Source organism: Trachurus trachurus (genome assembly GCF_905171665.1).
Source record: "Trachurus trachurus genome assembly, chromosome: 6".
Taxonomy (NCBI): domain Eukaryota; kingdom Metazoa; phylum Chordata; class Actinopteri; order Carangiformes; family Carangidae; genus Trachurus; species Trachurus trachurus.
Genome location: NC_139897.1, coordinates 226,144 through 252,480, shown reverse-complemented (window position 1 = coordinate 252,480; position 26,337 = coordinate 226,144). Strand labels below are relative to the sequence as shown.

Here is a 26,337-nt window from a genome sequence, read left to right as displayed (position 1 = left end):
TTTGGTACTGTGAAAATGATATGTGTGCCGTGTCAACACAGTTTAACTTATTAAAAATGAAATGCTAATGAGGTTTTTCTAATTTCTCTTGCTGCCTTGTTACTTTCAGGTAATTCAAGTGAGTTTGCATACATCTCAATGTCTTTTTTTTAAGTGAGACATAAAGTAATGTCTGATTTTCTGACAGTTCTCCTCACTACCTAGGGCCGTTGTATAGGGGAGAAAGGTGATGATAATTCTAGGGGCCCAGCGCCCAGTAGAGCCCACAAAAACCCCAGTAGTCTAATCTTTGTATGACTGATGTATTCTGCATAAGACCCTGACTAATAGTAATGCTGCATTAGCATCAAAACAAAGTAAATAAAAAATGATAATATATACATAGTCTTAGAAAAAAAAGTGGAAAAGTCAGGGGACAGGGGCCCACTTTAGTATTCTTTCAGGGGTCCCATAATTCCTAGTCATGGCCCTGTCACTACCATGATGACCTGATGACATACCAACCTCTCAACACCCACTTTAAACATCAGTCCCACTTTGATTAAAAAGGTTGTTTAATTTAAGAGAAATTGTCAGAGAAAGGCACAAAATGCATAAAAATACAACTGATTGATGTCAGTGCACTGGAGATGAAAATAGAATGTAAACCCGATCTGTAGTTCTGCAGGTAAACCTTCCTAATGCGTCAAAATAAGACAAAAAAAATACATGATACAGTCAGTAAAACAACAGAAAGGCCAACAAACATCAACATTTTGACAAACATTAAAAAGTGGTCCGTAGCTTCATGTGAGATCCTCATAGGAGACATTTGTAAGACAAACATGTAATAACACATTAGTCAGTCCATGAAATAGGCTCAGTTCATCACCCAGAGCCTGTGATGTCCTTCTCGATCATCATTGGACCACTAAAGGCTCTTTGTTGCTCTTTTAAAAACAACAGAATTGCCTTTTCTTCAGAAAAGGCCTTGTATCACAGTATAACCCATTCACTCTCCATCACATTATTTGTAAATGACAAACATCAAACTGGGCAAAGCCCACGAGACATGTAAATACAGAGAGCCAAGTGTCTGACTCAGTTTTTGTGTTATTTGGGTGTGTGCGCATGTGTGGCTGCACTGGTGAGCTGGCATGTGTTGCCGTTACCAGACTACCAACACAGTAATGCAGTTGGATTGATTTTTGGCCCTTGAGACAGGAGACAGCTGGTCTTATCTGGGCCCAGCAGTGGCTTGAGTGGTTATAGATCCCCCATGCCAGCATTGATGACACTTCCAACACCCGCACTGTAAAACATTGACTTCCTACACTTACACCTAAAAGAAGTGCTCTTAAAGATCAAATATATTGCACAACAGGAACAGAACAAAGAATAACTTTAAAAGATGACTGACCACACAGGGCAGACAAGATGATCAGAAATATGAAAATTAAGCATCAAGAAAAGTGGATGTCTCTCTGTGCCTCTGTAGGTTCCTCATTAAAAAACATACAGATTTCTGCCTATCGGTTTCAGAAGACCCTCTCTACTCATGTCTGTAGGCTGTTAGTTTGGCACAAAGTCTTGAAACAGGAGGGAACAGCTAGGCTAGCTCTGTGTGTCTGCCTGGCAGCACCTCTGTTAACAGACAGACATTAGAATAGAAAGTGTCCTCATCTAGCTCTCAGCAAAAATACAATTAAGAAAATTTCCCAAACTGTCAGGCACCAAGCTCAAGGTTTTCTTAGTGTCTACATGTGTGAAGCAAAATGAGAGAGAAGAATCATTTGCCTCATTTTTTTTTACCTCATCCATGGACATTTTCCCTGGAAAGAGTTCCATGGTGCTGCATTATAGTGAAAATGCACTTCTTAAGTGATTAATTCTTAGCAATCACTGGGGAGGCAACTAAATTGACTGTTATATAAATATAATTTTAAAGATTAAATGAAATTATTAGCTACATTCAAACTTAAGACAAAACACAGATCAGAACTTCATTTTAGTCTATCTTTTAAAAAACAGTGACTTCTGTAAATGCATGGTGATCGAGTCTTCTGACGATTGTACAACCAATCCTCTTAGACAGTCGTATCTTGACAATTGACAGCGTCCGCGTTATTGTTGCTGTAGTATGTTCTCCTCACTGTCAGCCAAGCACCAGCACCCTGTCTACAGTATACTGTAAACAGTCCCAGTGCTTCCAGAATATGGTCAAAAAGCAAATCCCCAGGAAGGTGGCTACCACGTGGTGTCGGCTCCTCATCAGCGGAGCGGCAAACTTGGCAGCGGTGGAGACGCAAACGAGGATGACGGTGATGATGGCCAGCATGATGTTGATGCTCTTCCCCAGCAAGACTCGGGCGTCGTGGGTCTCGAGCTGGACTGTCTGCTGCTGCTGCTGCTGCTGCAGCTCCAGCTTGGATACGCGTGTCTGACATGACTCAAGGGCTTCCTAAAAAACACAAGAGAGAAAGTTGGAAGTTTGTGCATGATATTTTTCTGACCTTTTAATACTCAATTATTCAAAATCCCCCAAAAGACTAATTATCAATTAAGCTTCAGTTCACTGACAAAAAAAAGAAGCACATTTGTGCTCTTAAATGTCAACTGGCAAAACAGATGTTTGTTTTGTAAAGAAGGAAGTACACACAGACAACTACTACATTTACATGATGGCCCCTTCTGTTACTATCCAGTGACATTTTCCAGCATCATGTGTCAACCATGTTTCACCAGTGTATTGAGATCTAGTCGGAGACCTATTGATCCACCAGCATGTCCGATTTTTATGAACCAGCCTTAAAGGAATAGTTCACCCAAAATTCAAATTTCACTCATTATCTACTCACCCTCATGTGGACTAAGGGCTGGGAGAAGTTTCAGAGTCCTCCGTGGCTTCTCTGAGTTACAGGGGGTCTCGGCGTAGCAGTGCATGTCATTATAATGGTTGCAAATGGATACCACTTTTCTTCGTAACAAAAAGACACACCAAAAAACATCCAAATACCTCCATGCTGCTCGTATGTAATGTCCGTCTTGTATTGAAGCCCCGAAATGCGAAATTGTTCAGAAAAAAACAAAATAAGTCTATATTTCAAGCTTGTTTGTAGCGGAAGCTTCTCTTCCTGGTCCATCCAATACAAGACAGACATTACATATGAGCACTATGGAGGTATTTGGATGTTTTTTGGTGTGTCTTTTTGTTACGAAGAAAAGTGGTATCCATTTGCAACCGTCATATTGACAAGCAGTGCTGCACGGAGCCCCGCTGTAATTCAGAGAAGCCACGGAGGACTCTGAAACTTCTCCCAGCCCTTAGTCGACATGAGGGTGAGTAGATAATGAGTGAAATTTCAATTTTGAGTGAACTATCCCTTTAAAGGCTATAGTATACGATACATATGAACTGAACAGATTTATTTGATATACCTGTATATCTCTGGCTCTTTCATGTGCCTGGTAGGCCACCCTCTCCTCAATGCTGGCCAGCTCTTGCTTCAAATTAGCCATCTCATTTTGGTGAAGCTCCGTCAGGTCGTTAAGCTGGTCTTCCAAACGCTCAAACCTATTGATGAATGAGATGCAGAAGATGCAGTTATAGTATATTACATCCATCCATCGTTTATATTTAGGGTGAGGGCGGGATACACCCTGGACAGGTCGCCGGTCTATTGCAGGGCCACAAATGCACATTCACAATCATGCTTATTAGAGTCACCAACTCTACCTGTGCATGTTTTAGGACTGTGGGAGGAAGCTGGAGAATACACAAACAATCGAACCTCCGATAGATAGATAGATAGATAGATAGATAGATAGATAGATAGATAGATAGATAGATAGATAGATAGATAGATAGATAGATAGATAGATAGATAGATAGATAGATAGATAGATAGATAGATAGATAGATAGATAGATAGATACTGTATATAAAGATACATAGATATGTAGAGATAGAAATATAGATATATCAGGCTACAAATTTGTTCATTGTTCATATGTTTATTATATTTACCCTCCAACAGGAGTAAAGGGACGATGTAAGAGAGATGTGAAAATAAGGACAGGAGTGAAAAAGTGTTTTTTTTCTTCAAATTTACTCTACGGTAACTTTCTTTGAGAGTGTATGTTTATATATGTCTCTGCTCCCTGGTGGAAAAGTTGTTGTATACTGTTTGAAAATTGTATATGGAATCAATAAAAAATGTTAATTAAAAATAAATAAATAAATATAGAGATATAAAGATATAAAGATGTAGAGAGAGAGAGAGAGAGAGAGACCATACATAAACAAGCCACATACTATATTATTGAGGACAATGAGCAGTTAAGTCATAGAAACATACCTGAACCTCTCTTCCTGCAGTGTTTGGCTGACGGTGCCGTACTCTCTCTTGAACTGAGCCTTCAGCTCCTCCATGTCCTCTTCCAGCTGACCCTGGACGTCTTTGATCTCCCTGACCTCCTCCAGGCTCAGGGCCAGATGGCTGTCTCCCTCTGCTGGCTGCCCCTGGCTATGACCCTGACCCAGACCCTGACCCAGACCCTGAGCCTGCCCCACCGACCCTCCTCCCCCCGCTGGGTTCCCGTTACTGTCTGCAGAGATGGAGGCACTCCCCGAGGAACACTCGTCATCACTGGGATACTTGGGTTTGCCCACCATGGAGGTGCTGCTGCTCAGCCCCTTTGCTGCGCTGTCGGTGGGCAACGGAGAGGAAGTATCCAGAGTGGTCTTGAGGTGGGCGATGTTGTCAGCGCTGCCGAACTTGTTCCTGATGAGGTTGGCAAACTCTCTGGGTTTGCTGAAGAAGAAAGGAGGGGAGAGGGAAACGCCTGGTCCGATGGTCTTGATCTTGTCCATGGTTGGGTGTCGGCCGCTGCCGGTCATGTCCTTCAGCAGCTCTCTGGCCGACTCCCTGGGTATGGTGCTGTGTTTGACAGTGGACAGGTGGGGGACCGGGCTGTGGTGGATCTCATTGTCCTTCATCTTTCGGTGATACTGCTCCAGTTTCTTTTGCATCTGAGCGATGTTTTGAGCCGATTTCTGGTTCTTCTTCTCAAATACCTGCTTGATGCGCCCCACTTGCTGCTTGTCGGCACTGTTGACCAACTTCAGATACTCGGCTACATTCTCATCTCGCGCCGTTTGCTCGATCTTCAGTTGCTCTGTGACTTTCAGGATCTTCTGCTGAAGGCTGTCCAAGCAGGAACGACTACGCTGGACCTCATGGCCGAGAGCAGGGCCTGGACTTTCATCAGTGAGGTCCAGATCCAGGTTGTTCTCTGAAGAACCTCGCCGCATTGACCCAGAGCTGCTCAGATAACAACCCTCAGTACTCCGATCCTACAAGGAGGAGAAACAAACATCAGAAATTAAGCATTTACAGGTATTGTCACCAATCACCAAACAGTCATCCATAGCCAAAAATTCAAATTCCATGCATTAAAATGTTTTCTCAAATTAATTGTAATTTTCCCATTTTCAGCAGCAAGGCATGTTATAATACAGTAGACAATTGGTTCCCAACCTGGGGGGAAGTTATCAATATTATATTTGTGCATATTGAAATTTTAAAATCCCAATACCACACCCAATTGGATAATCCAAATCATGTATAAACAAAGACAATAGGAACAAAAACCTACAACCTACCTGCTTATAGGGAAATGATAACAATTATGACACAACAAAGGAAAATGGATAATGAATAAAACAAAATAAAATAAAACAAAATAGATTAATAGATTAATAATTCAGAATGGATTCTGTAAATACATGACCATGGCAGGGCTCCACCTTTTATCAACAGTTTACTTTTGTAAATAAAGTTTGTATCACATTATTCTTTTGATGCGTCTGTGCAGGCAGGGATTGTGGATGGGCGTGGGGGCATGGGGGGCTGGCTTGTCTTTGACATAATCAGGGGGGGCTTCAAGGAAAAAAGGTTGGGAACCACTGCAGTAATTGCATCATGTGCAATGTAAAACAAACAATTTATTAGATAATTTCAGTGGAATGGTTTTGGATTACAGTTTATTGGTTGATTTTAGATGTTGCTATGGCCCACAGACATACTCCATTATGTCAATCATGGTGTCTCTACAAAGCAGCTAGTTAGTAAAAGGTTAGGGATGATGTCTGGAATGAAAAAGACCAACGTTGTTGTAATAATTCTTTAATGGTTTCTCTCCCTCGTGTTTGAAATTCTTCATGTACCATTTACATAGTTGTTGCTCCTGCACTGTCCTGCACTGTCCTGCACTGTTCTCCCTGTGGAACCATCTGGGCGTGTGTCTAATGTCCTTATTTGGAACATCTGCTCCGTTTTAGTGGCCAGACTTTAATCCTGTCTGTTTATTGTACAGCCCACACATGACACAGATTATAGATCTCTGAGTATAGTTATTAATGTGTATGAAGGGAGTGGAGCATGTGCACCAAATGTAGGCCAGTGATGATGTCATACAGGTCAGGAATGTGGGAAATCCCTTTTCCAGACAATGTCTCCTAGTTTTACAGCAAATGACCATTTTCTTAAACGAAGCTCAACATTAAATTCAGTTCGATGTGTCAACATTTCACTGCTGCACAGAACTCTCTGCTGAGGATTTCAGGAAGTGAAACAGAATAAAAATAAATAGCGCACAAATAAGCAACTTTAACTACAGACAGGAAACTTTAAGAGGCTCCACTCAGAGGAAACCAGCCAATCAAGAATTTTGTTTCGTCTCAAAGCTGCATTTTTAGAACGTACATGTTGTGTTACCAGAAAAATAGCAAGTCGCCACTGAATCTTGCACAGTGCAACAATGACAGCACATGTAAGCTGATAATGCCTAATACAAAGCACTGAACAACAAGCACTCTGGGCTGTACAAAGCTGAGCTAATCCTTTACAAATGTAACACTGCTAGTTTCAAGCAAATAAACAGATCACATCACTCAAGCAGACTTAGGGCTCAGGCCGTCTTAGCATTTCCACATCAACGTAATAGCTAAATATCGCAAGCTTGTACAGTTGACTAATGCATTAACCAAGTTCAACACACTCTGACGCTCCTTGACACATGACTGTCAGGTGGAACTGAAGAGAGGGTTTAACAATAATAAGGATATTATGTATGTATGCCAAGACACACACTGGTACACACAGTGAGTAACATAGGCTACAGCTGACACTCGGACTGAAACAATGACACATTCAGTAGGACTCTAATGATTCATTTGGATTTAACTTATCCAATTACACACGTACCTCCCCGTTTACTTGCCGCTGGCACTATGACGTCACACTCATTCAACAAGTCAGACTTGTTTTTTGAGGCCGATACCAAGAGCAGCAGGAATTTAGTTTGTCGTCTCTGAATGTGTTTTCACCACAATGTGCAACAAAGAAACTGCTGTGTACTTGTTTTAACCATGCAGCATGGCTCAATCTGTCAGACTGAGATACCTCAACAACCAAAGAATCGATTGCCATTAGGTTTTTGAAGGGACACTTGTGTTCTCCAGATGATCAATCCTCATAAAACTGGTGATGACATGTCTTCCACCTTTAGATTGACATTTCATAAAATGTCTAAACCACTGGGATTAATTAACACTTAGGTCCACAACCAAATAACTGGCAAACTTATGACAACTCTGTAACTCTGTAAAATGGGAAGTATCGCTGTGTGCCTGTAATTATACTGTACATATATTATGTAAGTGCAGTGTGTGAACAGAGAATGCTATGTTTATTTCTCCAAGCATGCATGGGGTATTTCATCCTTTGTCCTCATCCCATTCTTTCCCCCTCTCTGGCATCTGTCCTTCTTGAACACAGGACCCTTTCTCTGCAGAGAAAAGAGCAGACTTTGTATGTCCTACCTCTGCTCTATCCAGGATTCTGATGGAGCTGCTGCATATGGATTCACTGGAATGACGTAGCCTATAGCCTGAGGAGACTTGCACCCAATTGCAATCCCTCTTCTCTCGGAGACCATGCAATATGCAATATCTCTTGTCAAAAGAGGTTGACACGTAAGCTGCCCCTTTTGCTAGATCTGAAAAAGAAAGAGGAGCCCAAAAAGGAAGTCTATTGCAGGCTGGTGTGTAGGTTGTTGTTTTATTTTTCAAACACGAAACACAAAGAACAGTTTGACCAGACAGCTTGCACTACATGCTGGTTCTGCAATACTGGAAATAAGCTAGTTCCTCAGGCAGGCAGTCTCCTATCACTAGCTTTTACTTTGAAATCTTCAATGTTCCGTGCTGCAGCATTAGGGGCCAAATAGGGGTGTAAGCTGATCTGATCAAGCTGCTGTGAAATCAGCATTCAGGGGAAGAGAGTAAAACAGATGAAACGGTGACATGGCAGCCACCGACATCACTGTTGACATCACTGCCTGCAACAAAAGCAGACCTGGACCGGGTTGGGAGATTTTTTGGAAAGAGCACAAGTTCCGTATTCACACTCATGCACCTGGAGCCGTGGCTGTTGAGACAAAATTGTTTTGCACAGCTGGAATGGGAGGAGTACACTTTGTGCCATAAAAACAAGATGATTCGTGAGAAAAGCTCAAATAACATCGATTTTAAGGTTCTTTTACTAGTTTTTAGATGTCTACATGGTCTTGGGCCCTTTTATTTATCTGACTTACTTTTACCATATCAACCCTCGCGGACCCTGAAGTCCTCCAGTGCTGGCCTTTTAGCCATTCCAAAAGTTAGATCCAACTTGGATCTAACTTGTTGTTTCTTTTTCCTTTTTTGTTTTGTTCTCTTTCTTTTCTTTGTTGTTTTTAGCCTCTCTGAGGCACATTGTGTTGCTTTTAGCATGAAAGGTGCCATATAAATACAATTTGAATTTGAAATTTGAACATGGATGACACGACTCAGATGTTTTACACACAATAGAACAAAAGCAAGTTTGACATCCAGTGTCCTGATGAGAGGGTCCACACAAATGTTCCCATTTCAGTGTAATAAGCCCAATTCCACCACAGCTGCTGCTGACTAACCACTAACTACTGGAGCAATCTGAGTGGCTCTGTGGATGAGTGGGTCTGCTAAATGAATTAAGCTCACGCTGGTGAAAATGTCCTTCCAAATGTGCTGAGGAGCTGCTGCCCTACTTTCACTCTGTTAGTCCCAAACACTCAGGCAGGGGGTTTTGAGGTAGGAGGGCAAAACAGAGCAATGGAGGTCTCTGGTGAGGGCTGGAGTTGACAGTGGGGGTGAAAACTCAGAGAAAAGATGCTCTGACACAGCAGATGGCAGCAATATAGTCCGACAGTCAGGTGGACAGTAGCTACTAAATGTCAGAAGTTGGAAACTGGTTAGAGTTTTACCACCAGGTCATCTATCCCTGACCTTGATCTTTTGTCTAATTTCACCTAGAGCTGCAACAATAAATCGATTAATTGAACAATAATCGATTATTAAATTAATCGTACATTATTGAAGTTTTTTTAAGAAAAAAAGTCAAAATTCTCAGATTTGAGCTTCTTAAAGTCCCAGTATGTAACTTATTTGGCTTTTTATTAGCAAAAATCAAATATGTCTTTCATAAATACGTATTTCACTTAAGTGGAATCACACCTGCATACAAATGAAAGCTTTCTGGTACCTTAGAATGAGTTGTTACAAGTCGTTACAAATACATAAGTGGGCGACGCACCGAACCGAGGCGGCCATGTTGCATCGCCGAGGACTTTGGTTCAGTGGCAGCGTGACTGTAGGTAACCATAGAAACTCAGCGGAGCTGTCGGCTCGGGGAGAAAGTTTTCCAGGTAACTCCTGTTAGAACTGTCACCAAGTGTGAGGAAGGACGGAGGCACTGGTGTTGCATTCAGGTGCAGTCAGGCAGACGGCCGTCAGCAAACCAGCTGGATGTCATTTTACTCCACCAGAGAAAGACGGTAAAACGTGGGTCAGGTAAACAATGACAACATATTGTCAGGCCTGTATTGTTTTGCCTCGTGCTGGTGGACCACTTGTTTACATAGACGCTTGTTTATCCTGTTACATGCAGCATCTGTTGTCTGTCTGACGTCTGCCCCATTTCACGTGAATGCAACATCAAGAATACGTTCAGATATGCAACCGCACCGCTAGATGGGGGGAATTCCTACACATTATACCTTTAAATGTGAATATTTCTGGTTTCTTTGTTCCTTTATGACAAACTGAGTCTCTCTTTGGTTTGTGGACAAAACAAGACATTTGAGGAAACACTGAATTATATATATTTTTTTTTACATTTTATTGACCAAACAACTAATTGATTAACCGTTTAAATAATTGACAGATTAATCGTTAGTTGCATCGCTGATGTGAGAGGACCTTGTTATTTGCCTTTTCACAACAAACTATACACAAACTGTGTCTTTAAATTAACATGCCAGACACGCACATTCTTCTGTGTGACTCACCCAGTGATAGTGTGTCAGTAGAGCAGAAGAGCAGACAGAGCATTACACAAACTGAAACTCATCAGAGATAAAGGTGACGGGAGAACAAAGAGAGAGGATCTTCCCAAAAAACAAACCTCAGCAGCGGCACACATGACCTCAATCATCATCATCATCATCATCATCATCATCATCATCATCATCATCATCATCATCATCATCATCATCATCATCTGGATCTACAGTAGTCCTCTGTTGCCACGGGTGCTTCCCTTCTCCTCAGCCTTGTATGAGCCCCCTGTCCCTCACATTGCCCTACATAGCACATGTCTATGAGGCATTATGACCTAATTAATATTCTCTGGCCTCACCAGACAGCATAACATAAGGATGCATTAAGCATAAGTTGCATTAGCCCCAATCTTAACTCAACAAGCCAGAGCCCTTGTGTTGTTCAGCTTGCAAAATCTGCCCCAAATTGTTGCAACTTTTTTTGGCACAAAGTCAGGGTATAAAACTGCAGATGCTAGTTATCTTGCAGTACAGTGTTCTCTTTCCCTCTCTCTTCAATGATCAATGATCTAGTAACAAACTCATTTTTTCCACCCGTAAAAAAAAAAAAAAAGTCTGCTCACTGCAATACCAGAAGAGATGAGACACAGGAATCAAGAAGCAGTTCAACTTTTAGGTCTTGAACTGGAGTTATGGTATGAAAATGATTTAGGGTGGGGATGCAATGACTGTAAACTAAATACTGAACTGTATTAGTGCTATTTAAATATAGGATTACAAGAACATACAGTAACTGAGCCCGTTTCTAATTACACTTGCTGCCCCTCCCTGGGCATTATTACAACCACAGAAAAAACATCTGCTAACAGGAAGGCACAGTCCGCTTTACCAGGAAGTCATGTTTTTACCTACTCACAGCTGTAATCTATAAACCATCAGCTCACAATGTAAGATCAGGTCATGCGGGCAAACAAGCACAAGTATTTACAGCGAAGTGGGTCATAGGGTGGAACTTATTTATCATTTTCTGTGTTATTGTCTCCCCAGACAAACACACAGAGAGAGAGATTCTCCAGCACAATATCTGGTCAGACTCAGCATACATAACCCCAAACAAAGACCAACACTAACAATGTACTGACTCACCGACCATCAACTACAGGTTGAAAAAGGTCGGCATAAGAAAGAATGGAAGCCCAGAGAATTAAAATAATAAACACTGTTCTTCAGGAGAAATAGAAACTGAGGCCCCTTTTTCTCCTCTCCTGCCCCCTGCACCAAACTGAGAGAGAGCTTTTCCTACAGCAGATCACTGCAGCAGATCCATCGTATCAGGGAAAAACATGTGATGAGTGCACAACATGTAACACTCTGCCATGAGACTAGAGAAACACATGACAGCTGATCACAACCATTATTACTATGATATAATGTTGTTTTTCATTTCTTTATTTCATGTAGGCTATTATTATTACCGTCATCATTTCATATGAACTGTATATATATTTTTCATTATATACAGTATAACAACTGCCAACTGCCTTTTTTGTTGTTGTATATTTTTGATTCTATGAGTTGTATTTGTTTTGTTTCATTGATTCTTGATGCTTTGGCAACATAGTTCTCTTAACATTCATGCCAATAAAGCAAATTTGAATTGAATTGAATTGAGAGAGAGAGAGAGAGAGAGAGAAAGAAAGAAAGAGAAAGAGAGAGAGAGATTGCGAGAAAGAAAGAAAGAGAGAGAGAGAGAGCAAAAGAAAGAAAGAAAAAAAGAAAGAAAGAGCGAGAGAGAGAGAATAGAGCTGGCACAAACCATCCCTTAAGAAGAGAAGAGAGACAGAGGGGAAGAAGCCCGCAGTGCTTATTGGTATTCCCTCTAGCTGATCCTCATGGATACAGATGGTCTCCCTCTCCCACTCAGGGCTCACACAGGGAACCACAGAGAAGAAAAAAAGAGACAGAGAGAATGAGAGCAACAGGGAGCTCATCTGACCCAACACATCTCCCCCTCCTCCTCCTTTCATCTGCATCCTGTGGTCACACTTTGATTGCTTTCTTTGGAGGCAGAACAGTATTTCTCATTTCAGAATAAAAAAGGAAGAAAGAACAAGCACCAGAGTATACATTTTTAAGATTTCTGAATGACTAATCCTCAGGAGGGCAGTGAGCTATGAGCTATTGTCTCATAGACAAGCTGGCCCAGGATTAAATCAATAGCCCATTAACACTCCCAGCATCTGCCGCGGCCATGGACTGGAGGCGTATTGAATAGGATTCAATTAATAAAAAATATGCAGCTATGTTCAATGTACTGATTCCAAGTGAGAGAGTAAGTACAGCCCACTCATTTGGTGAAGAGTCAAGCAGCTCATTAGCCAAGAAGAAAATAATATAAAAGGGAATAAAACAGTGTACAAGAGCTCCAATTCAATAATTCACAATACACGGAATAGGCTGATGGTTATGTAGATATAATGGCTGATATGTTAGCCTTTGGCCTAGAGACATGAATGTGAAACGGCTACTACAGGTGAAGCTAATGGTTCATATAAGGACAGACAAGTCACCGAGGAATGGCACACAAGTCTACAGAGTCACTAAGGGTTCAAGACATTTTCTGAAAACAAGACACACAAACACGATTGTTGCATCATCTTTGGCCTCTAACCCACTAAATTCTGCACAAATGCCTTTTGAGAGACAAAACTGATATGTCATTTGCAGTTACCAAAAAGAGGAAAAGCATACAGATGTTCATCAGATTCCTTTCCATTTTTGCACATTTCAGTTCATTTTAGTATATTTTTGAAAATTCATTTAAAAAGCTGAAATTCATTTTTAGTACAGGTAAATTGCTGTCAGGAGCCTTCCATTAACCAGAACTTTGACCCTTAAAACACATTAAGAAATGTTTTCATGTTGTCATTATGGAGTATTGAGAGTATCAGAGTATAACTGAGGCAAAGATTGTAACTTCATTCAATGAAATGAAATGTACATCACAATGAAATGAGGCAAAACTGAAGGCGTCCGAATACTTCCTGAAACCACTGTCTAATAGCTGACATAAGAAGCTCAAGTTATTTGTGAACAATTATTCTACAAAGGAAAACCTTTATCCTTGGACTTTTATGGCTAAACCTGATGCAGATACTCAGAGGGCAGCAGGGGAGTTTTTACAAGGAGCTCAACATTCAAAGGAAGACCCAATACTGATCTCTTTTGCAATGCATATTATGCTATTGATAGGCAAACAAAACTCTATTTCCACTTTAGAATAATAAAAGGTGACTGAGCGGGTGTGAGAGACATACACTACAAGGAGAATCAACATGCAGCATGATATACTTGACTTTCTGGCTACACAGGAATCACACATGACCGAGTATTCCTCTCCCCAGTGCCACTGCGACCTGTCTTGAACATGCTTATTAGGTTTATCTGTCACAGCCATTAGGGGATTTCATCACACATACACACCCAAAGCCTGTTAGTGTTAGTTTAAATTATTTTTTGGGAGAGGCTTTTAAGGAGAGATGAAGCTGTATATTATTATCTGGTCTGATGAAGCTCTTCCTGGTGGTTTTCAGGTGAACTGACTAAGACTAATTGACTATTAGTCCTGCATGATATCAGCAAAATGTGCAATGACACTGTTAAATATTGTGATGCCGATATGACTTACAATAAATAAGCACACATTTTAGTATGAATAAAACCATATGTTCCAGAGTCTTTCTGCTTTAACAAGTACCCTGCTAATAAGTGTCCTGAACCACTGAATAGTAATAGAAAACATTTGAGCATACTTTTATTTATCAGTTAAACAGAACATGAATTTAACCCTCTCCTGCCTCCTCTCCTTACTCTAAATACAATTAATCAGTCATCCCTAGGCTACTAACAAAAATTCTAGATGAGGAGGTAAATTTAGATACATAGTCTGACAGTAATCAGCACTTTTGACTATGTGATCATGATGATCTGGCTTGTTTGCTTGATTGTCAGAACTGCCTTCGAGGCCATAAATGTGTCTGAGACACCAGGCTATTTTAGTTGGAGGTGTAGGAACTACAGTAGCCTATAAAAAATATCATATAGATTAATACACGTTTCATACAGGGTCTATTATTTGGGTTATTTGGCCTAGGTCTTCTATGTTAAAATCCAAAAAGATGCCTACCAAATTCAGTTGAGCTGGCATATTTATATGTTTAATCTTTTCATCACCTGACACAAAATTTACTGCTATACATCTGAGACAATGATTGAATCATTTTGGCAATTTAAGACCAAATCCTAAATTTTCAAACCACTGGATTATCCAAAAAATCTTGGTTAGGGACAGTTGGCCTATTTCTACCATTTCGTAGGCTAATGTTATATATATTTTTTTTTAAATACAAGATCGATCTACAATGCATCTCTACTATATAGCTACATCTTCGGGCATCAGCACAGAAATCCCCATGACCCATGAACACATCATTTCAGTACGACAACAGCAGCTACACCGGCAGACAGACGTGTCCCTGTCTCTGACACATTGGCCGTATGTATGAGGCTTCTGGGCTCTTTGTAGGAAGAACATGCAGCTTTAACCGCATCTTGTTGGGTCCGGGGTGGGAGATGAGGGGAGTCCACCAGTGTTGAGGTGGACCAGCTGTCCTCAGACAGACACACACTAACGCTGCACTCACAATGACACTCACCATCCGACTGCTGAAGTATTTCTCCACTTCGGATAAACTTCGCACGGACACGTTAGCGCTGGGCATAATAATCCCGTGGAGGTGGTCAGACAGACAGGCAGCAGCCGCCGGGTCTTCAGTGCTACGCCAACACTTGTTCACAACAACTAACGCCTAATCTCGTAGCCATGTTTCCCTCTCTCACCCTCACATACCCCAAACACACACAACACACACACCCTGCTGCTCTCTCCAACGTACAAAAACTATGTGTGAATGTAAACTCCGCCTTTTTGTTTCTGCAGACACCGGGAGGAGGAGGGGTTAACTGTCCCAGCGCACGTGACCTACACAACAGCCTCCTCATTGGTCCACTTCTGTTTCTTGAGTAATCATAATTCTGCAATATACCCACAATGGTTTCAAGTGTATAGTCTACATCTTTAGTCTAGTTCTGTTCATTTTCATGTGGTTTCTGTGGTATAGAGGCTACATTTTTCAATTAAAGGTGTCTTTTGCAATTTGCAATCAAGAGTGATTTGGAGTCACCAACTCTACCTGTGCACGTTTTAGGACTGTGGGAGGAAGCTGGAGAATACACAATCAAACTCAGAACCTCAGATAGATAGATAGATAGATAGATAGATAGATAGATAGATAGATAGATAGATAGATAGATAGATAGATAGATAGATGACAGTCAGATAGACAGAGGCGTAGAGATAGAAATATAGAGATATAGATATAAAGATAGAGATATATATAAAGATATATATATATAGAGAGAGAGAAGATAATTATGCTGAAGAAACCACATACTCTCAGGTTGTCATTTCACACCTAAAGATAGCCAAGTCTAAATTTAAAGGTCTAAACCTTTACCTGAAACAATCGTTAGCAAACTACATGAAAACCAATAGAGTTTGAGAGTGGTATGCATATTTGAAATACATTGTGAGGACTAATATGCATAAGTGAAATGACTGAGGAAGGCAAAACGTGTAAATTGAATAAATATTAACTATGATTGTAATTTGTCTGGTACTCCTTATGATGAATAAAGCATGAACCCTATAGAGTATACTTGTAATGAGCCGTACAGCCCATCTCTTTTCAGTCTTTTGAACATGTATAAAATGAATGCTGTTAATGTAAAAGTTGCTCTCTGCTTTGTTAAACCTTCATGACTTACCCACAAACAGTTAAACCCGAACCCCCACAAGAGGCCATGGGAACCGTCCAACTGGCCCTTTCACTAACATTCATTCAGCTTGGAATGAGCTAATCCACCTGACCACAAACACAAAAGCCTATGTTGCATCACAAATCCCTTAACCTTTACAGATACAGACATATGGACAAGAGATGACAAGCATATGTGCTTCTGTCTGCACAGAGCATACACTGAGCGCACCATACATTGACATGCATTAACATCTGAGGTTCAAAGAGGTCGAATCAAGCCACACACAGTGACATGATAGGGGTTGTGACTTTGGATGTCCAAAAACAGCATTCAGTCATCAAGTTTAAATGCTGCCATAATCAGCTGGAGAAGTTCAATGGGTAACTACAGCAAAAGAAAGCTTACACAGGAACTGTCCTCTCTTTATCCATATTATCTGCTGAGCCCTAATGAAAAATTGATAGGCTAGTAACACTCACTGAAAGTCTAGGCCCACCTTCACGTCACTTGACACAAAAACACAGCAATAAGTCGCTGGGGTAGGACGCAGAGTTTTCATTATTTATTCAAAAGGAACACGTTTACAATCTGGTGTGTTTATGGAAGCAGGGACAAACTAGTTACTGAGTTTTCTTCATAAATGTATTGAATACATTCCCAGAGCCTCAGTGAGTCTGAAGTGCAAAAGAGCTGTTGTGAGTTTTACTCTGCAGCTCTATCCAGACCATTTAGTAAACCTGCTTCCTGAAAGAGCTTTAATGTGTCACATTCTGTATCAACTAACCCTAACCACTTCAATGAGGTAGATGCTAACTTGTTTACAGGACACCAGGGGTCACCACCCCAGAATCAAACTATACATTTGGTCAGTTTCAGGGACCAAGTTTTACTTGGACCTGGTCAACAAACACCACAGAAATGCCACTCACTCTCAAAGGGATCTGAACGACAAAGGTCAAATATTTAATAGTTTGGTGCATTTTTGTCCATCTGACATTATGTCAGAATTAGACTAACTTTTTCACTGTTTAAAAATGCAGTAAGTTTTAAGGTGTTCTGCAACTGTTGACTCAGACTGTCGACTTCTTAGTTTTTCCAAACATGACTAAGCACAAGTCCCACACATTGTATTTTTGGAGGCCTATTTTGTAGCCCAGAACTGCTGTGCAAAATCCTAACACAGCACATACAGTATCTAAAAAGCTGAACCTGGAGTAAAGACTGGGAATCAGCTTCAGTCAAGATGCAGTCCATCAAAATGAAAGCTCAACCGATAACAGGGAAACGTGATTGAAAGACGTTTTTATTGTCAAATGACTTGACAATCATTTTCTGTCCACATTAAGTTGTCCAAAAGGTTGAATCTATGAATTACCAAGTGGCGACCATTCTTGGTACATTCTATTTACAGATCTATATACACAATGACCTCGGGTTCACATGATGTCAAATAGCTGACACGTGATGCTGCCCTATCCTTTGGATTGGCAAACAAATAAGAAATTAAGGTTATAACTTTTAGCAATAACAACATCTCACAAATCAATTCACAAGACACGTTCTTTTTCTTCATAATCATTAGAAAATAAAAAAGCATGGCCATGTAGGAAAGCAGTGAAAAAGAGACCATAATTCTTCAAAGTACAAACAAGATCTGCAGAAAAGGAAAGGCTTGGAGGCAATGAAGCATAAAATACTATGTACAATAAAAAGCACAATCTACTATGCAGAATTCAAGGGTTCGTTCCTCAATGGGCAGTAATTGGAGGGCTTTCTTGTCACTGACGTTGATTTCATTGCTCTCTTCGTGAACTGTGCTCTACTGACTAGTTACCGCACAGTCAGAAGGAGGAACAAGGTGAGAGTGAAAACAAAATTCATATCGGATGTTGTCATAAATACAGTATGTCATGACCACTCAGAGACCAGTCTGCAAGCGCTCTGATTGGCTAGCTGTTGAGTTTCCACAGCCCAATGTTGTTATTAAAGGTAGCCCACTGCGTCAGACGCCCGAGACTGCCTGGCTATTATAATCGGTGGACTCCATTTTCAGGATGTAAGGGATGATGCTGTCAATCTGCACATTGCCGATGAGCCCGGCGAAAAACAGTTCCTCTGTCACCGCTGCACTGATCAGCCTGAGGGCTGGAAGACGCAGCAACAGTTTGGATAACCTGAGAAAAAGGAGAAATGTAAATACGACAAAGCAAGTACTGTATGTATTAGTGCATCATTGCCATTCCAGCAGTGACTTAGCATTATGCAGGATAGAGGTAAACAGGACAAACCGATAGGAATCTTCTGGGTAGGTCCTGGTTACATAGTCCTGCAGCTCCATATAAGCTTTTTCCTGGAACCTCTCAATCTGTGGGGTGTTATCTATGCCTGGGTGGTCTGATTAAGAAACATACACATAGCTGGACATGAGGATACAAAAAGAACTCTGAAGCCATTATCATTTTGTAAACTGGCCAGTCGTGTACACACCAGGACTGAAGAGAACAATGGCTTTGAGGTAGGCATATTCATAGGAATCTGGTGACAGCTTGGTCATGCTGTTACAGAACTCCTGCATCCTCCAGATGTGCTCCATTACTAGTTTTACCCGTTCTGGGGACAGTTTATCTATTGAACAAATAACAAACAAAACAAGTTCAAAGGAAACAGAAATACAAGGAAGAAACTATTATGCCCCTTTCCCAATGGCCAAAAAACCTGTTTAAACCTTCTGACGGCGTCCACGTCAACCGACTCTGTAATCGATGCGGGTTTTAATTGGCTCGCCTCCAATCGTCATGCAGTGGGAACTTTGCACCCTGGTCAACCTGCTAGTTCACATGATAATGTATAGTGTGTAGCTACCCTTTTCCATCTCGGCCACAAATTCCATTTGATTGCATTTCATCAGTGCTTGAAAAGAAATTTGAGCGTGTCAATGATTTTGAGGAGGGACAAAAGTCCAAAACAGGAAAAGACACTGACCACCACCTCACTAGCTTCCGTTCTACTGTTCATGTTAACTTAGCTGTTTTCTGTCGCCGCGGTGGAGGTGAATGGCCACGCAGCTCGCCAGCTGGAGATCAGACCTTGGTTTTCTGGCCAGTGGGAAAGCAGCTTTAGTGTATTTGTTGCAAATTTAACACCAACTGTGTCACAAATAATGAAAACATTACATTTTTAAATGTCATCATTATTATAAAGTTCAAGTATGCAAAGGTCAGTTGCATTGCACATTTGAAATTGGTTACAACAACAGGGTCCTTCCTACCTACCTTCCTGTAAGCTGGTCTGCAGATGGCTGATAATGGCACTTAAGATGGTACCAACATTCATCACATTGGAACACTGTGCCAGACCCAGGGCAAACAGTTCATTCCAGCAGGCTTTCATCAAGTTAATGTCATTGTCTTGACTTCTGCAAAACCAAAACGAATTCAGATCTGTTATTCAAATTGTAATTTTTTCATAACTGACATTTATTGACAATGATTTAACAATGTATATCTATGAAACATGTGATAAAGGCTTACCCAAGTGTTTGAAAGGCAGGTATGGAGCGTGCCCAGTGCATAGAGAGAAAAAGTAAGCGGGAGGCTGACTCACAGATGTAGTTGACATTGAGGTACTCTGGCACAGGCAAAGGCATCATGAGCTGTAGAAACAAGTAGTAAAACAGAGGGAGCAGACATTACTCAGTGGAAATCAACATTGTTTTTCAGTCTAATTTTAATTTCCTCCTGAGGGTCTGGGTCAGCATCTGCACATTTACCTTGAAAGGGATATGGCTGTCAGAGAGTAAAGGTCCCTCCAACTCCACCACAGGACCTGATTGGTCTCCTGACATCAGCTGCATTGTGGCCTCCAAGGAGTCCCCTGTTGGACCATCACCAGGGTGCAGGACTTTGGCCAGGGTATCGAAAGCGCTACCACACACAAAATATGAAAACAGTATGCTCACAAAAGAGTCACATTTTGTACATTGAAGCTCATTAAGAATAGAAAATAGAGTATCCAACAAAGTACCACAGTGCACCCTAGACATAGTCTAAGATGGGCTATTTTTAATAGACTACGACCCAATCTAATTAGGTCTGTTAAAGCAGAGTCAGGGACCACATGGCCTTGCAGGAAATTCAATTAAAGCTTTTTGACAAACAGAAGAAAACAGCCTCTGGGTTTCTCTCCAGTGCTCCTGCAGATCTCCATCCACTGTATCAACTTTTTCAGAGACTGGTTGGTATCAAAACTGCTTGATTCATTATGACTTCTCCCTCACCGAGTGATATCACTTGCAGTTTGCTCATCTCCTTGGATGTCTGCTATTGAGCCATCGCCATTGCTAAGTGTTTCAACTCCCATCAGGTCGTTGCCACCGTCACTTGCCTCCCTGGTCTTGTTGAGGTGGGCCAGGGAAGTCACTACATTTGCCAGCGTACCAAGGTCACCATGAGATGGATCCTCCTGCTGTGGATTCATATTTAACAATGATTATTAAATATGCTTAAAAAACACCAACTTTGTATTTCTAAATTAACAAAGAAACAGTTGATTTTATGAGTGTCACCTTATCAGGGGATGCTGGGATCAAGATGGTGTTTTCCAGCTTGGGGAAGGGTTGTTGGATGTTGAGCAACATGCTTGATTCGAGCAAACTTGTAGACCTGCAGTGAGAGATTTGATTTTTCATAGATTTTTCAGACTGCGCAGTAGCACAGACAAAAAAAAAAGATATTATAAAAACATCAAAAATGGCTTCAAATATCATTATTATTATTATTATTTCATATTATTGCAATATGATCAGAGGGTGTCTTTACCAGCCATACTTGAATATCTGCAACAGTGTTGGGTAAGAACTTGCCAAACCATAAACAACACAAACTGAATGTATTTACTGTAGAAAAAAAAACACCACCCAGTTTTTTTCAATTGTAATTTAAGATTCTAGATTCCTGCATGTTTAGCATGGATTTGTCCTATGCTTTAACTTTAGAAAACATACTGACTAAATTGTAGATGCTTCTTGTATCATGTTACATCTTGTTAAATGATCAAAGTCATCCCTCAATCTCTTACTGCTTTCTTAGATCTCAACATTCTTAACCATATAATGGTCAGATAATGACACTGCATCAGAAAGGTGCTCATTCAGCTCTATAGTCATTTTCTATAGTAATATTATTCAGGTATATTCCTGCCTTCAAAGACAAAAGACAGCATGATGCAGTCCAATACAATGTCAAAGTTATTAGAAATGTAACAAATATATTATTTACAGCAGGACTATTCTTGTGTTGAATTAAATTGTAGAGGTGTATCTGATGATCTGGTGTGTTAGTGTATATAGTTATGTAGTATGTACCTGGCAGTTTCCTTGTCAGATACAAACGTGGGTGTGGCAGCCAGAGGGCTACACAGGTTCTTGCGGATATAGATCTTCTCAGTGGAGGCAGCACAGTTGACAGATTTCTCTCTGGTGGTCACTTCCACAGGCTTTCTCTCACACTGCACAGCTAAAACACAAAGACATTGCACTTTTTTGTTTACACAAGTCCTAAATAATGTATCCACAACCTCTATCTATATGATAAATATTACAGTTTCTTACAGTCTTGCTTCATGCCCAGAGCTATGCAGCGCTGCAGTCGACAGTACTGGCATCGGTTACGGTGAAGCTTGTTGATAGCACACTCTCCAGAGCCCCTGCATGTGTACACCAGGTTCTTCCTGATGCTGCGTTTGAAGAAACCCTTACAGCCTTCACAGCTGACGGCTCCATAATGACGGCCTAAAAGAGGAGGGAGAAAACAAGGTTGCGTTGCTCAACACTTGCTTAATGATTACTGAAATATCTTGACATTTAATGAAGCAAATTGTAATGTCCTACCTGAAGCCTTGTCCCCACAGACAACGCAGTACTCCACAACAGGCTTCACCATAGACTGGTCTGAGCCTTCAGTCACAAACTGAGAAACAATCCAACACAGTGGAATCATTCACCACAACAAACATGTGATCAAATTTAAGGTGTGTACACACTGCAGGATAATGTTCCCCTTACGATCAAAGCCAGCTAAGGCCAGATTATCTGATGTTTGCAAACGACATCGTGTCTGATGTTCCTGTGGTGTGGGGTGTGTTAAAGGACAATTCCGGGCTAATTCAACTCGAGGCTGTACTTTCCTAACATTTTAGGTCTAAAAGAAGGAATGTGAAGATTTTCAGTTTAATTGCTCCTGTTTTGCGGTAGTTGTGTCTGTCCCTGCATCGCCACTGCAGCAATTAAGATTAAGATATACTTTATTAGTCCTTGACAGGAAACTTGTCTTGGGCACAAGTGCTGACACAGCTGCATCTAAAACCACACATAGCGAGCACATGGTACACATACACCTGCACATTCACATGTACACATAGTGTACGCACACATCCACATACACACAGAAAACATAATTACACATGGTGTACACATATATGTCCGTATACACACAGAGCATAATACACAGAATATATTACACATGGTGTACACATACAACTATGCAACAACCACGGAGCCGCAGAAAGTGAATGGGAGCGGATGGAAGTTCCGCCGCTTAGGCTGTTTACATCCCTCAAAGCCGCAATTTTTTTCCACAGACAGCGTCAGATGGCGACTCAAACATGCACCGAGAAGTTTATTTACTTCAAGCAAGCCGACATGTTTGTAAAACTACGTAGATCTAATTCAAAGTCTCCCAGAGTCTCGTGCGAGACCCAAGTCGACGCACTTAGTGTGTTCACGTGCAGTCGGAAGCTCCTGTTTGTGTCATAAACACAGGAATATCAACCATTGACTTGCTTGAAGTAAATAAACTTCTCGGTGCATGTTTGAGTCTCCATCTGACGCTGTCTGTGGAAAAAAATTGCGGCTTTGAGGGATGTAAACAGCCTAAGCAGCGGAACTTCCATCCGCTCCCATTCATTGCTGCCGTGGCGATGCGGGGACAGACACAACTACCGCAAAACAGGAGCAATTAAACTGAAAATCTTCAGATTCCTTCTTTTAGACCTAAAATGTTAGGAAAACACAGCCCCAGAATTGTCCTTTAAGAGTGATTCTGTCCGGTCCGATCCGCTTGGACGGCGTCGGAAGGAGAGATCATAGATAATGAACATGTTAAATATTTGCGACTAGAAATCCTGTAGTGCGTGTGGTGTTCCGAGCGGAGCCGAGCACGCACGGTGTGTAATGTCACGTGTACCGGACCAACAGCCAATCAAGACGCGAGCTGAGTCAGCTGACTGTTGCCACGGTGACTCAGGTATCAAGGCCAGGGCGCACAGCGCTGCTGTCCAAACTACCTGTAATACTTGTGACTCGCGCTGTAACGCATACAGCCACATTCTCACCGTCTCCATGACTTTTTCCATGGTCGTTTTGTTTTTCTGTGTGTTTTTCCAGACAGTAATAGGCCGAAAACAACCACCATGGCATCTTGCTGTTGATTTGCCATGTTTGTTTACACTGAAGTCACGTTTGACCACGCAAGATATGGAATACTGAACGTGAAGAAGCCGAAACTCTGCTGAAGAATCGGTTAGTGTGTGGTGAGCACTACGGAGCACACCACTATAAGATCAGCAGAGAGAGATCTTGTGCGATTTGTCCTTTGTTATGATCAAGTGTGTGGTCTCCTAATCCGCGAAGGTTTGAAGAATCCTGTAGTGTGTACCGTAACGTATTCATCAAAACTGACAGGAAGAAGTTAGTAACATCCTCTGGTGATACCTGAATCTGCTGTCCTGCCAGTTCAGGGGAGGCAAACAGCAGCTGGTTGACTCCAGAGCCATCTGGAGTAGTGAGGATGACCTTGTTGGGTGAGCCCTCCTGCTTGGCCAGGATCACCTTCCCACCAGGGGAATAGTCAGCATTTGCAAGAATAAACTGCTGCTTTCCAGGAGACGACGGCTCGAGCGCTGTTACAATCTGAATCTTCTGGCCAGTCTGCTGATCCGTTACAATCTATTTAAAAAAAAAAAAAAAGTCACAATGAGGGGTGCAGATGCTGTAGATCCATAAACAGTGGCTGGGGTTACATGTATTCATGTGCACATTGAGCAGATGTGTTTGTTCAAACGTGGTGTACAAGCCATCACATCACCTGGATTCTGTGTCCTAAAGCCATGTTGTTGTCTGCAGACACAAGCTGAATCCTCTGAGTCTGTCCATCCATTCTGATGCTGAACACACCTTCCTCCAATGCTCTTTACATCAGTGCCCCATGAAGCAGGCACACCTATTGAAAGACCATATGTCATACGTCTTATTGAATACTTTGAACTTCATACAGGGATATTCTCTATATTTTACCAACTTAGATTTAATGCTTATCAACAGGTCAACATTTTCATATTTATATTATATATTAATATTTTCGTAAAGGCAGAGTATTTTCCCTAAAACAGCTATGCAGTGCAGTGCTCTCATTGGGAGTAGAGTTTGTAAATGTATAATCGTTAACAAGTTGTAATATAGAGAAGCCAGATGTGGGAAATTGACTGATATTAACTCGAGTAGTGCTCATGGTACGATAGTAACTCATCACACACGTTAGCTGGAAAACGGACCTCCATGGGGGCGTTGATGTCAATAAAACAATAAACTAGAACCTGTTCCTATACTTTGATTTTGGCTTAATACAATTACCGATAAATGAGTACCTAACAGCTACTGAACAGCTACTGTTATTCTGTTCTGTTTACTCACTGCACCTTTAACTGGGCCACAGCTTTAATCTATATTTCTAATAATGTTGATAGCAACCACAGTGGAAATCATCATGAAATTACCTGCGATTAACCAGCATCATTCTGCATGTATCTAACTAATGTTAATGTGTGGCCTGTGCTAGTCATTCTAGCCGGCGCTAGCTCGAAATTGCACTAATGGTAACGTTAGCCTCATCTTAAAATACACCCAAATATCACTGTAAAAGCGATAGCAAACAAGCGGTAATGGTGTAGAAGTTACACAGGCAAGCTCTTGACGGCCAACTATTTCAAATCGATACGGAAGATAAAGGTATTTCTTTTCCTGTGGGTGAAAGGTCAACATTGAAGGGTTAAAGCATGCTAGGGTTCAAGGCCCGTGACGCCGAATCGCAAACTCAACACGGAACTCCGGTGTTGACAACTGGGCTAAACTTGCATTACTTCTTGCTCTGGATATCCACGTTACTTGGCATTTCCACAACACAGCTGGCGATGCAACACTAAGAGGCACCGCTGTCGCATTTCAGACTCAAATGAGTAGTGTGGTAATTAAGTTAGCGGGGACTGGTTAGCTACGCTAGCACAGCAACTAATATCAGCTAGCATCTATGCCGTTAGCTAACGCGGCTAAGCTTACTAGCATGTTCGCTACCTGTGTTCCTGCAGCCGAATTGCCGCTAATCGCGGTAGGTAGACGTATGCTAGGAAAGCAGCAGTTAAATCGCACACTAATACCAACACCATCACATACTTGCCAAGTTGTAGTTTTGTGCGCCGAGGTTCAGACTACCACACTAACAAGCTAGTTTAGCTTCAGTTAGCCTGTAGCTAATGGCAGCTTCCCCGCTGTAGATGTGCTGCTGAACACTCCCTCCCCTCCCGTGTTACCGTCACTCGTGTCTCTCTGAAGAGCCCCTCATGTGTCCGCATGAGTAAATGTTTCTTACCTGTCGAGGAGCCCTTAGGCCAGATAGCGTATTAATTTAAATAAATTAATATTTTAACTGTTTTGATGCAGTTGGTGGGAGGGTCAGAGTTCGTGACCTTTTCTCATCAATAAAATGACTTGTACACATGCGCACTGTGCTAGCTCCCAGTCTGCACCGGCTTGTGATGCTCGAGCCGTAGAAGAGACATGTCAAAATGCACTTATCTTCTTATTTGCCTTCGTTTTAACAGAACTCGCCTTGAATCTCGTAAGCACATCATACCACACACAGTATGTAATGGCAATGACAAATATGTTTTAGTTGTATGCCGTACGGTTGTGCTACAAGCTGTCACTACAATAAAAGCAAACCCATC

General features: G+C 41.4%; 2 protein-coding genes across 6 annotated transcripts; both read right to left on the bottom strand.

Moving 5' to 3' along the window:
* Window positions 1-630: 630 nt before the first annotated feature.
* On the bottom strand, window positions 631-15,320 carry LOC310987844 (transmembrane and coiled-coil domain protein 3-like). The gene is made up of 4 exons (XM_083974299.1): window positions 15,117-15,320; window positions 4,338-5,335; window positions 3,418-3,553; window positions 631-2,440 (listed from the first exon to the last, which is right to left on the bottom strand). Exons 1-4 carry the CDS (start codon window positions 15,180-15,182, stop codon window positions 2,135-2,137), a joined length of 1,506 nt encoding a protein of 501 aa, XP_083830425.1. The 5' UTR covers window positions 15,183-15,320; the 3' UTR covers window positions 631-2,134.
* A 2,073-nt stretch (window positions 15,321-17,393) lies between these two features.
* Window positions 17,394-26,113, bottom strand: nr2c1 (nuclear receptor subfamily 2, group C, member 1). Of its 5 annotated transcripts, none has more exons than XM_083972866.1 (14): window positions 25,980-26,113; window positions 24,423-24,557; window positions 24,050-24,283; window positions 22,169-22,247; window positions 21,890-22,069; window positions 21,644-21,794; window positions 20,846-20,942; window positions 20,558-20,745; window positions 20,051-20,204; window positions 19,812-19,933; window positions 19,554-19,696; window positions 18,769-18,906; window positions 18,570-18,675; window positions 17,394-18,455 (listed from the first exon to the last, which is right to left on the bottom strand). In XM_083972866.1, the coding sequence occupies exons 2-14, from the start codon at window positions 24,492-24,494 to the stop codon at window positions 18,284-18,286; spliced, it is 1,836 nt and encodes a 611-aa protein (XP_083828992.1). In that variant the 5' UTR covers window positions 24,495-24,557; window positions 25,980-26,113; the 3' UTR covers window positions 17,394-18,283. The 5 variants fall into 5 exon arrangements, with proteins under 5 accessions (XP_083828992.1, XP_083828991.1, XP_083828993.1 ...); XM_083972865.1 differs by lacking the exon at window positions 25,980-26,113 and adding an exon at window positions 25,784-25,914; XM_083972867.1 differs by lacking the exon at window positions 25,980-26,113 and adding an exon at window positions 25,474-25,499.
* Between the last annotated feature and the right edge of the window lie 224 nt (window positions 26,114-26,337).

Coding starts and splice junctions, on each gene's coding strand:
- LOC310987844 (XM_083974299.1), bottom strand. CDS start 15,182: ATGCCCAGCGCTAACGTGTCCGTGCGAAGTTTATCCGAAGTGGAGAAA. Junction 5,336..15,116: donor AATACTTCAGCAGTCGGATG/GTGAGTGTCATT, acceptor TCCTCCTTGTAG/GATCGGAGTACTGAGGGTTG. Junction 2,441..3,417: donor AAAGAGCCAGAGATATACAG/GTATATCAAATA, acceptor TGTGTTTTTTAG/GAAGCCCTTGAGTCATGTCA.
- nr2c1 (XM_083972866.1), bottom strand. CDS start 24,494: ATGGATGGACAGACTCAGAGGATTCAGCTTGTGTCTGCAGACAACAAC. Junction 22,248..24,049: donor TGGCAGGACAGCAGATTCAG/GTATCACCAGAG, acceptor ATTGTTTCTCAG/TTTGTGACTGAAGGCTCAGA. Junction 20,746..20,845: donor TCCCAGCATCCCCTGATAAG/GTGACACTCATA, acceptor ATGAATCCACAG/CAGGAGGATCCATCTCATGG.